At 39.2% G+C, this 14,686-nt stretch overlaps 1 protein-coding gene and 1 long non-coding RNA gene across 5 annotated transcripts in view; both read right to left on the reverse strand.

Annotated features, from left to right (window-relative positions):
• Positions 1-1,957: 1,957 nt before the first annotated feature.
• On the reverse strand, positions 1,958-3,199 carry LOC306973697. Its single transcript, XR_013793580.1, has 5 exons — positions 2,885-3,199; positions 2,662-2,804; positions 2,482-2,580; positions 2,362-2,400; positions 1,958-2,193 (listed from the first exon to the last, which is right to left on the reverse strand). It is a non-coding gene; the product is annotated as an uncharacterized lncRNA (long non-coding RNA).
• Positions 3,200-4,312: 1,113 nt separating this feature from the next.
• The window catches only part of schip1 (schwannomin interacting protein 1), a 172,104-nt gene continuing 161,730 nt past the window's right edge, over positions 4,313-14,686 (reverse strand). For 2 of the 4 annotated variants that reach the window (XM_079556345.1, XM_079556344.1), the window contains exons 3-8: positions 12,659-12,777; positions 10,106-10,223; positions 9,699-9,896; positions 5,785-5,908; positions 5,267-5,360; positions 4,316-5,157 (exon numbers count right to left, since the gene is read on the reverse strand). In XM_079556345.1, the coding sequence (XP_079412471.1) occupies positions 5,106-5,157; positions 5,267-5,360; positions 5,785-5,908; positions 9,699-9,896; positions 10,106-10,223; positions 12,659-12,777 (705 nt within the window). In that variant the 3' untranslated portion in view covers positions 4,316-5,105. Of the gene's footprint in view, positions 5,158-5,266; positions 5,361-5,784; positions 5,909-9,698; positions 9,897-10,105; positions 10,224-12,658; positions 12,778-14,686 lie in introns of all 4 variants that reach the window. The other 2 variants (XM_079556343.1, XM_079556346.1) reach the window with 2 other exon arrangements.

Raw genomic sequence — 14,686 nt, forward strand, 5'->3', positions numbered from 1 at the left:
GTAAATACAAATGCTTGTTTGTTTCTCTGTTCCAATTTATGCACAACAGTAATGCATGAGCTTAACTTAACCACATTTTCTTAAGCATTTTTTGTATATTTCTCAAAAATTAAGGTTTTAAACTGTTTTTTGAAATAATGAATGGAATTGCTCCTTTTAAGATCATTGTTGAGATTGTTCCACAAGTCGACCCCTTTGACTGAAATAGTATTCATTTTAAAGTTTGTTTGGACCATTTGTTTTTTAAACATGTTTTCTCCTCTCAGGTTATATTTCTGGTCCCTGTTTGCAAACAGACAAAGTATATTTTCAGGCAGTATTTTCCTATGGACTTTGTACATAAAGACAGCGGTGTTCAGGCTGACTAGATCACAGAATTTAATTGCTTTAAATTTGCAGAATATTGCGTTTGTTGGTTCATTATACGGAGAATGATTGACTATCCTTATGGCTTTTTTTTGTAAAATAAAAATAGGTTTTGTGTTTGTAGCGTAGGCATGCCCCCATATTTCAACACAATAGGTAATGTATGGAACAATAAGAGAGCAATACAGAGTATACAGAGAGGGTGTATTTAAAAAATATTTGGCTTTATGTAATATAGCTATTGTTTTGGACAGTTTTGATTGAACATGAGCGATGTGTGGTTTCCAGGATAATTTATGATCTAATAATATACCAAGAAACTTGTTTTCATTCACCCTTTCTAGTACCACATCATCAATCTTTAGGCTCATGCTAGTTTTAATTTGTCGATTACTGAATATAATATATTTGGTTTTACTTAGATTAAAAGATAGTTTATTTTGATCAAACCATTGCTTGATTCTAGATAGTTCTCTGGTCACATCAGTAATTAGTTGGTGAAGATTGTCCCCAGATACATACAGTGTTGTGTCATCTGAGAATAAAACACATTTTAACAAATCGGATACCTTACAGATGTCATTAATGTATAAAATAAACAACTTTGGACCAATCAAGGAACCCTGGGGCACCCCACAGGTTACTGGGGCGGCACGGTAGCACAGCGGTTAGTGCTTGTGCTTCACAGCTAGAAGGTCCGGGTTCGATTCCCACCAAGGACGGGGCCTTTCTGTTTGCATGTTCTCCCCGTGTCTGCGTAGGTTTCCTCCGGGTACTCCGGTTTCCCCTACCACTAAAAAAACATGTACAATAGGCCAGGATGTATGTGAGTGTGTTTGAGAGTGTGCATGGGGGACGACGGATGAAAATTAGCCTAAGGCTACAATCCGGTGTGGCTTGTTCATTAACTTGCACTGTCCCTATAAATAAATAAAAATAAAAACTTTACGCATTTCTGATTGGTGGTCATTAAAATGTAAATACTGGTATCTATTGTCAAGATAACTTTCTAACCATGAGTGAGCACGTCCTATTATTATTATTATTATTATTATTATTTGTTCAATACAATATAGTCCCAAGAATTAACCATAACATTTGTATTTAAAAGAAGAAATGTGTTTATATATGTGTTTATAGTTTGATAATAGAATTACTAAAACTATAAATACAAAGTAAGGAATCAGCTTGAACTCATTAATAACATAATGTTTTATTTAAATAAATAACAAAATAAATATAAATATAAATATAATAAATAGTTAATAAATATGTTCACATTCCTTGTCTTTCCAGTGTTGTCTTTAGCTGCCACTTGCAGCTGTAGCTTATTATGCTCCGTTCGTGTGTTCCCCTGAAGCTATGTAGCCCACAGCCCGGTTAAATGTGATGGTTCGAATGTGGAAGGCCCTCATCATCTTCAACATCGTCTGTCTGTTTGGGTATGAACTTTTCTCCCACAGTTCAAGGGCATCCTGACACAAAACATATGGGCAAAGCATTAAAATCAGTGGCAAAATCAATCAATGAGTCAATAAATCAATCAATCAATCAATCAATCTAACCTTCTCTGCATTTTCAGCTGGTGCCAGAGAACAAGCCTGTGATAAAAGAAGTATCATAGAAAACTTGTATCTTTATGTTGAGAGAATTTTTTTTTTCTTTTACACATTTGATACTCACTTTGAGGAGGTCGTGAAGGGTGCTCAGAGTCTGGTTAAAAGGTGGGACCTCCTCATCCGGATTCCGGAGGTCTAGTTCTATATAGCTGCTGATGATGGCTTCATAGTAAACCAAGTCCTTGTAAATGTTCTTCAAGCATTCACTCTAACAGTAGGTGGAAACATGCAGAAATATTATAACTCTGATTTACAAAGGTTCTCAAACGTCTTACAAAAATAAATATAACCCAAAATTGCAGATGGACATTCCACACAAAAAGGCGCAAGTAACATTACCACAGTTTGAATGATACAGAGTGAAAAGTTTACTTACCTCATTAAAGGATTCCTTGCTTTGTACATGGCAATTCGTCTATTAGATAAACATTAGATTAAAAAGTGCTGATGTTGTTGATGGATAAGTCATTGTCGCTATAATATTATATATAATCACCTTGTTCAGAGCCGGGGCACAGGCCAGCACGGTCTCAGAGGGTCTTGTTGTTGGAAGGACTCTGTACACGTCTAAATTCATTCCATGCCACAAAGCATTCTGCAACAAAACATTAATTGTATGGAATATTTTAGACCAACGTACGAAGTCATACTCGGATTGTCCCATTTTTGTACTCACGTTTTTAAGGAGACCCGAGACGTTAATAAGTAAACTTTTAAACAGCGGTGCGCTATTGGCGCAGTCTCTTGAGGGATGCCGCGCTGGAGCCGCAACAGTTGTGCCATAATTCCAAGCCAACAGCAGCAAACACCCTGTGAAGTCTGCACAGAGGAAACAAATACTTCAAGTCCTCATCCTGTCAAAGATTACTACTCTCGTGCCCTGTGCGTCTTACACTTACATAAATGAAGATTAGCCATGAGTGCGGTGAACGGTCGATTCCAAAGTTCTGTGTCCATGTCTTCAGCTACAGCTGTTTTATATACACAGACACACCACTGGGACATTCCCTTCACATGCAGCCTACACAAGGACTCTATGAGCTAAAACCTAACTAAAACGTAGTGCGTAATTTCCACTCTGTCCAATCACATGCGCTGCCGCGTTCTACAGACGCTCTAATTGAGAATTTTTACTCCAATTGCTAAACGTCACGGGACACGCCTGTCAGCCACCAGTTTTTAATCATATTTATTAGTAATTAGACTGAACTGAAGCGGGGGTCAACTACATTGGAGAATACATTTTACTTCTATCTTGAAATATATATAGCCTATTCTTTGACTACATGTCATTTACAGCCTATATATATATATGGAAATATAATCTGTATGTCTTGGATTTAATGTAATGAGTATTATTTTAACATATTATATATATATATATATATATATATATATATATATATATATATATATATATATATATATATATATATATATATATATATATATGTAATGTAATTTGTTTTTATTGCTTTTAATTGTATTTTTGCTGTGTTTGTGTTGCTGTGAGGCACATTGAGTTGTTTTGTACTTGAAATGTGCTAAACAAATAAAGCTGCCTTTATCTTTTTTGTAAATATCTGAAAATATCTCGATTTTCACATCAGTTTGTTGGATTCATATTAATATGTATCAGACTTTTACACTCACTGTGCTCTATTACTATTTTCACGAAATACTTTTTACTTTTACTTGAGTCTTTATTTGGATGACAGTGTTTTACTACTCTTAAGTGAGTTTATTTTAAAATAGCTTTATATTTTGGCTTCTCTATCACCTCTGACTGTTTATAATCAAGATAATGTGCTGTATAGATAAATATATGCAGAGGATTTATTATGAATAATCTATGTACAGTGGATATTTGGCCTTTGTAGGGAATGAGATATTTTTGAAAGTGATTCAGTGGTGACAGGAAAGATCTGAAACTGCTGAGATGAGTGAATGGTTTCTGGCCTTTCAGTGTCCACTTGTCCATCAGGAGTCATCAATGAGTGAAACTAAGCATCATTCTGTAATCTCTGTGTTGCCCATATTACCCCTGATGTCAGGGGACTTTCTTAGATGTATGTTCTGATAAGACTTTCATTAGTGATATATTGCACTACAGGACCTTATTCAATCTTCCTTTTTTTCATTCACAGTTCAAGGTTCAAACTCTCTCTAATAAAATCTTTTGCACAGAACTTGTTGTACAGAAAAATAACAAATGTGACAATGACGCAAGCTTGGTCCAGTGTGGTTTCTTGAGGGAAAGAGGAAGCTCATTGAAATGTAACATTCCACTCAACAGCAAGTGTATGAAACAAAGTTGATCTTTATTTTACATATCTGTACATAAACATCTCTTTCCTCAAATAAAATTTCTCAATACAGTAGGATGAAAACAATATTAACACACTTATTTGTTTCAAATGACTCGTGTCTGAAAATCAACATTCACAAAATGTTGAAGAGCGATAAGAGTGACTTTTACCAAAAGCTACGACTTCACTACAAGGCAGGCATTGTTCCTTAACACTCTTTTAGCACCTTCAAATGAACATATCTCAGTTGAAAACTACCATTTGTGCAGAATAAAAACAGGCTGACTTGAGAATACTTGAAAGTTATCGTCCAACTTAAATGATCTCAAGAAATTCATATTTTATTTTTATACAATGTTGTTCTTTTTTGCACGACTTTCCACTATTTTTTACACTAGTATTTTTTTCCCACATATTTGCATTTGACAGTAATAATTTAGTGGCAAATGTATAAAGTTGAAAAAGAAACTAGAGCAAAGCAAGGCTGATCACTGCACAGGAAGCTTGGAACAGTATCCATGACGACACACAGCTTCCTCTTCTCCCAGGAAGTAGGAAGTGCTCGACTGTCTTTAGCGGCATTTGGATAGACCACAGAAGCAAATGAAAGGGGTGCTGTCTGTGCTGCTTCTGCCATATAGGGAACATTGGGCTGGACAGGGAGGAAAATTCGGGGGAAAGCCGCGAGAAGCGAGATACTGAGGACGAGCCGGGAGGGAGGGGCGGATACACGCGGGCCAGGAGCGGAGTGGACAGGAGCGGAGAGGGCACTGCTCGGCGAGGGGAATGGGTCAGAGCGTAGAGCAGCCTGTTATTTGGATAGGGTCTTCTCAGCCAAATGTTTCTGCTGGCTCTCAGCGTGCCTACAAAACAAACAATATATTTTAGTGCTTTTTGGAAAAAAAGTTATCAATTATGGTATCAGAAATCATAATCATAATTTGTTGTTGTGTTGGATTAGAATGAAATCACCTGGTGAGATCTTCTATATCCACTAGCATTGCATCTTGCTCCATGTGCAATTCATCTCGAATCAGCAAAAGCTGCACAAGCTCTTCATTTAGGCCTGGGTTTAAAACACATAAACATGTTTAAAATCACACATAATACACCACAATTTATATAAATTTTTCTTATTTGGCCATTTTATGGCTATTGAGAGATATCTTTTTGCACTCATTAAGACACTGTGAATGATCAAGTAAAGGCTGTCCGTAAATTCTTGGTTTGATTATGTAACTTCCTTTTAGTTTGTGGAATGAAACAATAAATGTTTATTATTTTATCACTGTGCCTCGGCACATATAGCCTTTTTATAGAATGAGTTATACCATTTACTTAAGCAGGGGGTTGAGATCTATATATAATCAATTATCATTATAATCCTCCTTCAGTCTAAAACCACAAACGAAACTTCCTAGTAACTGGGGAGTGCAATCAGATCATATCAGATCATACATATTAACAGAGGGAGCAGATGTGTCACTCACTCTCGATCTGGGAGTGCAGGTCGTTGACTATGACCTGGAGTTGTCCCAGTGTCATGTCCCGCAGGTCTGTGGGCTTCAGGCTCCTCTTCATCAGACACTCGCTGATGTGCGGCATGTGTGGCAGCTAAGCACACAAAACAACATTTCAGTAAGATATTCACATGACATAAGTAAATGAAGAGTTTAGTAAAATACTGTTTAGTGAAGCCACCAGGAAAGAGTTTATTTGTATAGTGTCACAGACATGGTCACAAAGTGCTTTTCATTGAACCAGTTTTCATGGTAAGTTACATAAGTAGCAACAGGTATCCTTGGGCAAATCTTACAGAAGCGCGGCGGCACACATCTGTGCCAACTGACCCTCCAATCACCCCAACCAACCGCTCACAGTCTTTCATCCAGGTACTAAGGTTCATCCCTCTTTCGCTTCTGAAATATTATGAGATTCACAAAGTATAATTGTAAGGAGTGATTTTGATTCTGCATTGACTTGACTGTAGCAGTAGCTTATGATAACTTTAATTCAACTACATTAGTTACCAATAGGAAAGGGGAAAAAGGACCTTAGTGTTACAAGGAAAGCTTAGAGAGTCCTGGGAACTTTGGTGATGTAATCAAATACTGTTTTGAAAATGACTTCAATTCTTTCACTTTCCCCAAATCAAATATATTATTTCCCAATCACTGAATGAATATGTCATTTGTTATTGTTTAGTTCAAACCTGTCAGAGCAGTCTACATTCTTTCTCTTTGGCCCTCTCTCTGGCCTTCCTCTCTTTCACTTTCAGTTATGGGTTTTTTAGTTTCACCACTACAATGACAGCAGTGAGATGATACAGTCACTCTGTGTGGGTGTTTACGATTGATGCTTGTCAGTCAGCTGAGGCTCGGGTGAGTTTCTGTGAATTAACTAATACTACTACAACCGTGATTCAAGCAGATACCACATGGGAAACTTGCTCATCATGACATCATGGTTGGTGGAGGTGTGTGCTCATCTATTTTGTTCACACTTTACACAAATGTCGAAGCACTGCACTAGACAACAAGGACAACAACAACAACAACAACGATTAAATTCTCTGTTGACACCATGGTTGTGAGCCTCTTGGGTGCAGATCACAGCCCCTCCACGTACTACGAAGAGATAGACCCCTTCATCTCCTTGTGTGGGGACCACCACTTGTCACTAAATGTGGTCAAAACAAAAGAGGTCACTTTGATCTCAGAGCAAAACAAAAACATGACCCTGTGGTGCTCGGAGGCAGACAAATTGAGCACGTCAAGGTGTACATATTGATGACCTGCTCAAATGGGACATTATGGACACTATGTTCTAAACTGTCCTAAAGACTCAACTACTGAAGAAGACTGCGTCTGTTTTGTGTGACCACAGAAATGTTGGCTCACTTCTACAATGCCATTCTAGAGAGTCTTGTTCGGTATGGGATCGTAGCCTGGCATGGTCCTCTAATGGTGCGAAGCAAAACACAGCCAGGAAGCTGACGAACGCGAAAAACTTTCTGTCCATGAAAGACAGTTTTGAAAGCTCTGTCCTCATCCAAGCCCAGAAAATTATAGCGAATTTGTCACATTTTCTGAATGGTGAATATGAAATTCTCCCATCAGGCAGACGGTACAGAGCACACAGTTTCAAGAGCAACATAGAGCATAACGAAGATGAACTGTTTTGCCTTATTGAGATGTACTGGTAGTATGTATGGCAGAGAGCCCAAGATAGATCAATGAATGAATGAATGAATGAATGAATGAATGAATGAATCAATCAATTCATGCATGAATACATTATTAATTAACATGATTTCATCAGGCTTCATGACCAAATACTCATGAATTAACACAGTTGATTAAGGCAATGAACTCATTAATGATCGTGATGAATTGTTTGTGCAGAAGATGCAAACGGGGACAAGGACCAACATTTGTATAAACGAGTTCATCATGACTTTGTAAAAGGTTCATACTGTCTTCTTCGATTAGACTATTATTGTTTTCTTCTTTTAGTAAGACAGAATGTTTGTTTACCTGCTTTACTATAGTTTCAATCACTTCCTGTGATCTTCCTCAGAAGCGTCACCTGGTGGTGACTTACATGGATTTTTCAGTCAGTAGGGAGAGCTTACGCCCCCTACTGACTGGTGCCTTCTCTAGGACGGCGTCCCTGGAATTGTCCCATTGTCCCATGCCGAAAGTAACAAGTACCACCACTGGATCAGAGAACCATCAATGAACATCTATGAACCGGGACGACGGAGCGTACACCTCATCCCACACCTGGGACGCTGTCCTGGAGAAGGTGCCAGTCAGTAGGGGGCGTAAGCGCTCCCTACTGACCACCGTTATTGCATACTGAGATATGTTCTTACCTGAGCTTAGACAAGTTGATGTGTACCTGTCTGGTCTTTGTGCGTGCCCTCAGTCACGCAAAAAGACCTAAGATGATTTGAATTCTTTAGTAGTGAAGATATTACTGCGCGAACGTCCAAGTGCTCCTAAGGTGTTATTACGCCTTACAATATACTACCCCTTTTTATCGGCTTAGAAAATCCACCAGTTTAATTTTGTGTAAATATACTTGGATCTTGTAACTACTCATGTAACCGTATTTAAATAGGGAAAACGTGGAAGAGCTTCGTCACTTCTCACTTCACCCCCGTTTTTGCGTGACTGAGCGCACGCACAAAGACCAGATAGGTACACATCAACTCGTCTAAGCTCACGTAAGAACATATCTCAGTATGGAAAAACGGTGGCCTGTTCCGTTAAGCTAAAGTGTTGCAGCTGTGATAACTTAAATAAACAGTACGGAAACTTGCATGTCACTGTGGTCAGATTGTAATATTTAATGAAAACGTCTGTAATATAAAACAACGGTTAAACTGGACAGTGACTGTGACAGGTTCTGACGGCTGAGCACTGCTACATCCCTAAATGCTATAGTTGCTGCTTTTCTCAGTATGAATAATAGATGGACCAGGGCGAGCTCCCCTGCTTGCTAAATAAGTAAAGCCCCACTGTGGGAGTGTGGCTGCGTCTGAGAGGGGTAGATACGCACATGCTAAAAGATGAAAAAATTATAAACTGAGTCCTAACAACCTGTTATGAGAAATGTAATAGCATGTACAAAGGCAATATTTTACATTTAGATGTTTGGAAAAGTATAAGAATAAGAATAAGAATAAGAATAAGAATAAAGTAAAGCTCATTTACCCATTTTACCATTAAATTAGAGGAACACAATAATGACACTAGTCTTTTCGAGACTGACCGCATGAGGGTTTTTGGATCGACTTGCCGACAGTAGCTTGTACTTTTATACATAAGTTCACAGTGTTGCTTTACTTATTTTTTATAAATATATCTAGTATTTTGTTTCTAAACTCCAAGGGGTTCATTTATCAAGAGCTAAATTGCATGTGTGCCAGTATTGGGACCCTGAATCTGATATGTACCGGTGAAACTCGGAAAATTAGAATATTGTTAAAAAGTTCATTTATTTCTGTAATTCAACCTAAAATGTGAAACTAACATATACGATATAGATTCATTACAGTCCATTTTCAAAATATTCTAATTTTATGAGATTTTTAATTTGGGTTTTTTACAAGCTGAGCTGAGGACACACATATCTCACTTTGCATTTGTGATGAGTCTTTCACCAGCATGAATAGAAGCAATGAATGCACTTTTTAACGATATTGTCATTTTCTGAGTTTCACTTGTAAATGAGAGAATGCTGTGTGAGTGAAAAATGCGTGAATGACTCATCTGCTGATCCGCTTTTGCTTGTGGTACTCGTTTTGCACATGATAGATTGCTAAATGACACCCCAGCTGTTCATAAATAGTGGTTGTTTAATGTCCCTACAATTGTGTGATGTTGCTTGTACTTACCAAGTCGGCCACCGGGGACTTCTTGCGGTTCTGCTTCTCCACCTCCACCTGCATCTTGGCCATGGGCTTGGCCATAGCCAGGGCCAGTTTGGCCTCAGCCTGCAGCTTCTTCTGTCTGCTCACGAAGTCCATGTCCTCCAGAGACTCCGAGTCCTCCTCTGTGGTGTCCCTGTCCGAGTAAGACGAACTCTGTTTGGACTGGAGAAGCAGAAAATGTTGAAAATAGTAGTTACTATACTATCCTGTATCGGGGTGACCATGTCAAGACCATGTAATGTTTGATAAAAGTCACGTTGTCCAAAGTGTCTGACTCTTTAAAAATAAGGGTATATTTATTGTGCTACAGTGCTACAAATGACTCTAAACAACAATTCATATTTTGAGTCCATGCTTGTTTTTGCCCGTACCATGGGGGACAGAGGAGTGTCCAGGCTGGTCTCTGTCTTGCTGTCATCTGCATCGCTGTCCTTATCACTGCCACTGTCATTCACAAAACAGATCTGGAGATTCATCCCGCTCTGCAGCCTGTGGACACACAAACACTGTTCATATGAGGAAATGACAGAAGTCAAGTGCTTTCTTAAGCACAGTACAAACTGTGGAGACTGAGACCACCCTCAGAATCAAGAGTTTTGAGTGCTCCGAGTCGTCAGGCCTTCAAACTCACACAAGCTTCAGTCGTTTCTATCCAATACAATCAATAATGTTGAGGTAACTGCCAGATTTATCCTACCCACATGAAGAGAAGATATGAAGAGATACAGGCAGTAACGTCAGATAGTCATGTTCAAAAGGAAAAGTTTAACTGCTTTTATCAGCACTGCCACCGTTGTAACGTCTAAAGACAAAATTAGCCACTGAGGCGTTTTTCATCATTGTTCTTCTTGTCCCCGATAAGAATCAATGCAGGACAGTTGCATGGGCCAACAGGATGCTGTAGGTGTACCCTGCCCACGGCTGCTCAATAACCTGCTTATGCAACACAGTAATTACAATCAGGGCTGATTGATTACATCGCACGGATCCAATGTGTGTGTGATTAAAACAGGGTCCAAGAGATCGATTCCGTTTTGTTTGGAGAGCATGCATTAAACATAGTACCTCCCTTTAAAAGTATTGCCCAGACAGAACAAAAAGATCTGCCATAATCATCTTTTTTGGGCGGCAAAGTGGTGCAGTGCATGCTTCACAGCTAGAAGGTCCCAGGTTTCGAGTCCGCGGGTGGACAGGGCTTTTCTGTGTGGAGTACCCTGTGTCTGTGAAGGTTTCCTCTGAGTACTCCGGGTTTCCCTATCACTAAAAACATGTACATTAGAGTGTATGTGAGAGTGAGTGGTTGGTAGTGGTCGGAGTGGTCTAAGTGGCCGATGGCACAGATTGACAGCCTCACTTAAGTCAGTCTACCTCAGGGCAGCTGTGGCTAGGTAGCTAACCACCACTTAGTATGCTGTGAATGTAAAATTGTCCCATGTAAAGCGCTTTGTGACCATGTTTGTTTAAGGCCCTATAAAAAATAGAGTCCATTCTTTTTCTTTTATCTTAACATTTATATTGTACAATTGTAATGTAGTCTTGGTTTAAGCATCTGTCTGGGAACAGAAAGGATGGCAAGTCCAGCCTGAGCACATACTGTAGTTTTGTCTCAGGAGAAGAGGACCCCCTGTTTCACTCATGTGGCCAGCTAAGGCAGGAAGGGCAAAGAAACAACGGCATTTAGCAGTAAATTACTGTTAAACTTGAAGCTAAAGTTTAAGCTTAAGGGTTTGAGCAGTGTGATGTAGGAGAGGAGTCTATCAGAGTGAACTAACCATGTGATTACTTTTGGGAAGTGAGAAGTTAAAAAAACAGTACAACAATGACAACAGCGCTCTGCTTCCAGTCAGTCTTTGTGTTGATTCACATGTGCATCACTGCGGTCATTCTTAACACTTACTGTATATAGATGTTTTTCCATCATACCAACCCACACACTATTTTGATTTGTCAACAACCAATAGCTGATGCAATAGTAGGACTCCAAATCTATTCTACATGTTACAGATACTACTATACTAAACTCCCGGCCCGGTTCTTCAGGGGTGCAAATGGGTGCATTGCAACCTCCTTCTAACATGTTTGCACCTTCAGTTTTAGTTGTATTGCAATTGATCGTGCCCCGAGTCAAATTTGTCTGGAGCCGGCGCTGCCAATCTCCCCTTTGCAATGAAATTAAAAACTTAATTACTAAAACTTGAAATACTAAGCACTTACAGTAAATAACAACACTTTTGTTTTGGCAGCATCGTTAAAGGATTCTCAGCGGATACCATTAAAATATATTAATTTAAAAATGTAAAATACTAGAGTCATCATTCACATAAAAGCATACAGGTGTGAAAATGTGATATAGACTCACTACATGTAAAGTGACCTATGCCAAGCCTTTATTTGTTATAATTTTGATGATTATGGCTTACAGTCCATTTTCAAAATATTCTAATTTTATGTGATTTACAAGCTTACAAGCTGAGCCATAATAACCAAAATGATAAATAATAAAGGCTATACATCTCTCACTTTGCATGTAATAAGTCTATCATATATCAGTTTCACAGTTTAAGTTGAATAACAGAAATGAATACACTTTTTAACGACATTATAATTTTACGAGTTTCAACCTGTATGTACCTGCAGTGTGCTCGATGTATTTATCACAGTTGTTGTGCACTGGTGATAGTTTGAGTCCACGTCACCCTAAAGTCCTCATTGGTCGAGTCCGAGTTCAAGACTTCAAGTTCAACATCTCTGATATTTACCAGTAATAGAGGCCCGGCACCAAACAGAGTTGTTTTCTCCACTTTCTGTACTTATGTAGTATGTTTTTTTTTATACAGTTATGTTAGTTTATGGGCAATGTGTACCCCTTAAAATGGTGAATTTATAACCCTCCATCCCAAACTCTGTAAGCTCAGAGATCTCACCGTGAGGACAGGCTGGGTTTGCCGCTCTTGCTGCAGCTGGTGTAGATGCCCGGGCCATCGTCGAAGAAACTGCCCAGTGCCAACTTCTGCCTGATGGACTCTCGCTCATTCTTTTGGGCCTGAAACAAGAAACACAACACGTTTATACGCAGCTTCATCTTTCTACAACTCCTCCAATCAAGGCCTCGGTGTCTTCATTTGTTGTCATAGCAACGTAGTGCCATCAACCTAAAAATACCTTCGCCACATGCTTCATAACTCTCTCTCAACGACAGCAAAGCGCAAAAATAGTCAGGCAGTTACCTTGGGAACTCTGACATTTAAAATGATGTGTGCCCGCATAAATATAGCACTGGCCTCCTTTCAAATTGCAGTAAGAGACTCCTTTTAACAAGCTTTGATAAAAAAAAAAACGCACCGTCAGCTGCTAAGGATGAGATGCTGTGCCCATTATTTGTCCCTCTCGATATGACCAGCAGGGGGCACTATTGTCTTAATGAACGTTCACGCCACTCAGGTTAGAGAGTATGCTTTCTAGTTTCTACAATAGATTCCACTACAACTCTTTTTCAACACATTCAAATTAACAGGGCAGTCAGTTTAAAGAGAAAGAAAGTATTTTGTAAATGGTAGGCCTTACACGCCGAGAAACAGTCCTTAGCTTGGCAAGTGAGACTGAAAATATATCAAATGTACTTCAATCAAGTAGCCTGTGTTTGACATGTTAAGTGTTGATAGCACCTCCACGGTCACTCCCACTCTTTTCGCTCATTTCTCTCCTTGTCACTCGACTAGACTTGTCTCTGGACAATTGTGTGCAGGCGCTTCGTGAGAATACCTCCGAACAAGGACACATTTACATAATCCCACTCCACACAGAAGGACACGAGACTCGGAGCACCGCTGTAGAAGACAATGAGCCACTGCACTTTTGATTGCCGACAGTTGAATGATGGCCTAAAGCTGAGGGGGTTCCCAAACTTTTCAGGCCGCAACCCCCCACAATCACTCAACAAACCCCTCGGGACCCCCTTCTGTAAAATGTAATCAGCATTTAGAATAATAACATGTGCCTGTGACCTGGTGTTAAAGAAGGTCCATCACATTCAGTATACATATATAATACTTCCAGTACTGGTAAATTAAGTCACTTTACTAGCATCAGAAAACTTTAAATGGAGTATTTTACATTTAATAAAATCTGAAAAGCTTCTTGATATGCACTGTCAGATTCATGTCATAAACATCCCTGATCATGATCTTTGGTAAACATTGGGCTTGACAGTTGTTTGGCTTAAAGCAAAACATTAGCATCAACAGCTCAGCCTTAGACACCCTCAAAGCCAGCCTGTATCACCAAGCATTTATAACCAGCATAAACCTTTATTATGCTGCCTCTCCTACTTTATGTCTATCCCAGGGACAAAGCAGTTTGATTATATGACTCTGCATAATTTGTCTGCAGTGATTAAACACAACATGAATGACTTGAGTTGTGTCTAACACTGATACAAAACCTACTTTGGCGATAGATGTGACATGTGTAAGCCAGAGGATATACAACTTTAGTTCAGACCCTCTTACGTAACCCAATATGGTGGACTCAGTATGTCACACCTGCCTGACAACAGCGCTTCCTGCCGGTGTGTAAACATGATCTGTTATGCTGTTTGAGGGAAGCTGTGTGTGGCAAACGCAGCTCGAATGGAAGTGCTGTAAAACATTTATGAAGGTGTGAAAGAGGACACGGAACGAGGGGCAAACTACAGTCAATGCAAATATCTTCACTTGAGCTCCCACCTGTTAACAAGGCCGACTACAGCCATGTCTATATCGCTAAATTACTGCTTTCTCAGACTTCTCGTATAGAAGTCCCAAAGTGAGGCTCCCTAACACTACAGGGGGGCCGCCATAGCTTGTCTACAAAGCAAACACATTTTTAAAGGAGATTTACATTTGTTTGCTACATTATACAACTTTACACCAGTATTCAACCTACAGTCTGCAAATAATAATGAATTCCTTTGA

The sequence above is a fragment of the Gobius niger genome (assembly GCF_951799975.1).
Source record: "Gobius niger genome assembly, chromosome: 1".
Classification (NCBI taxonomy): domain Eukaryota; kingdom Metazoa; phylum Chordata; class Actinopteri; order Gobiiformes; family Gobiidae; genus Gobius; species Gobius niger.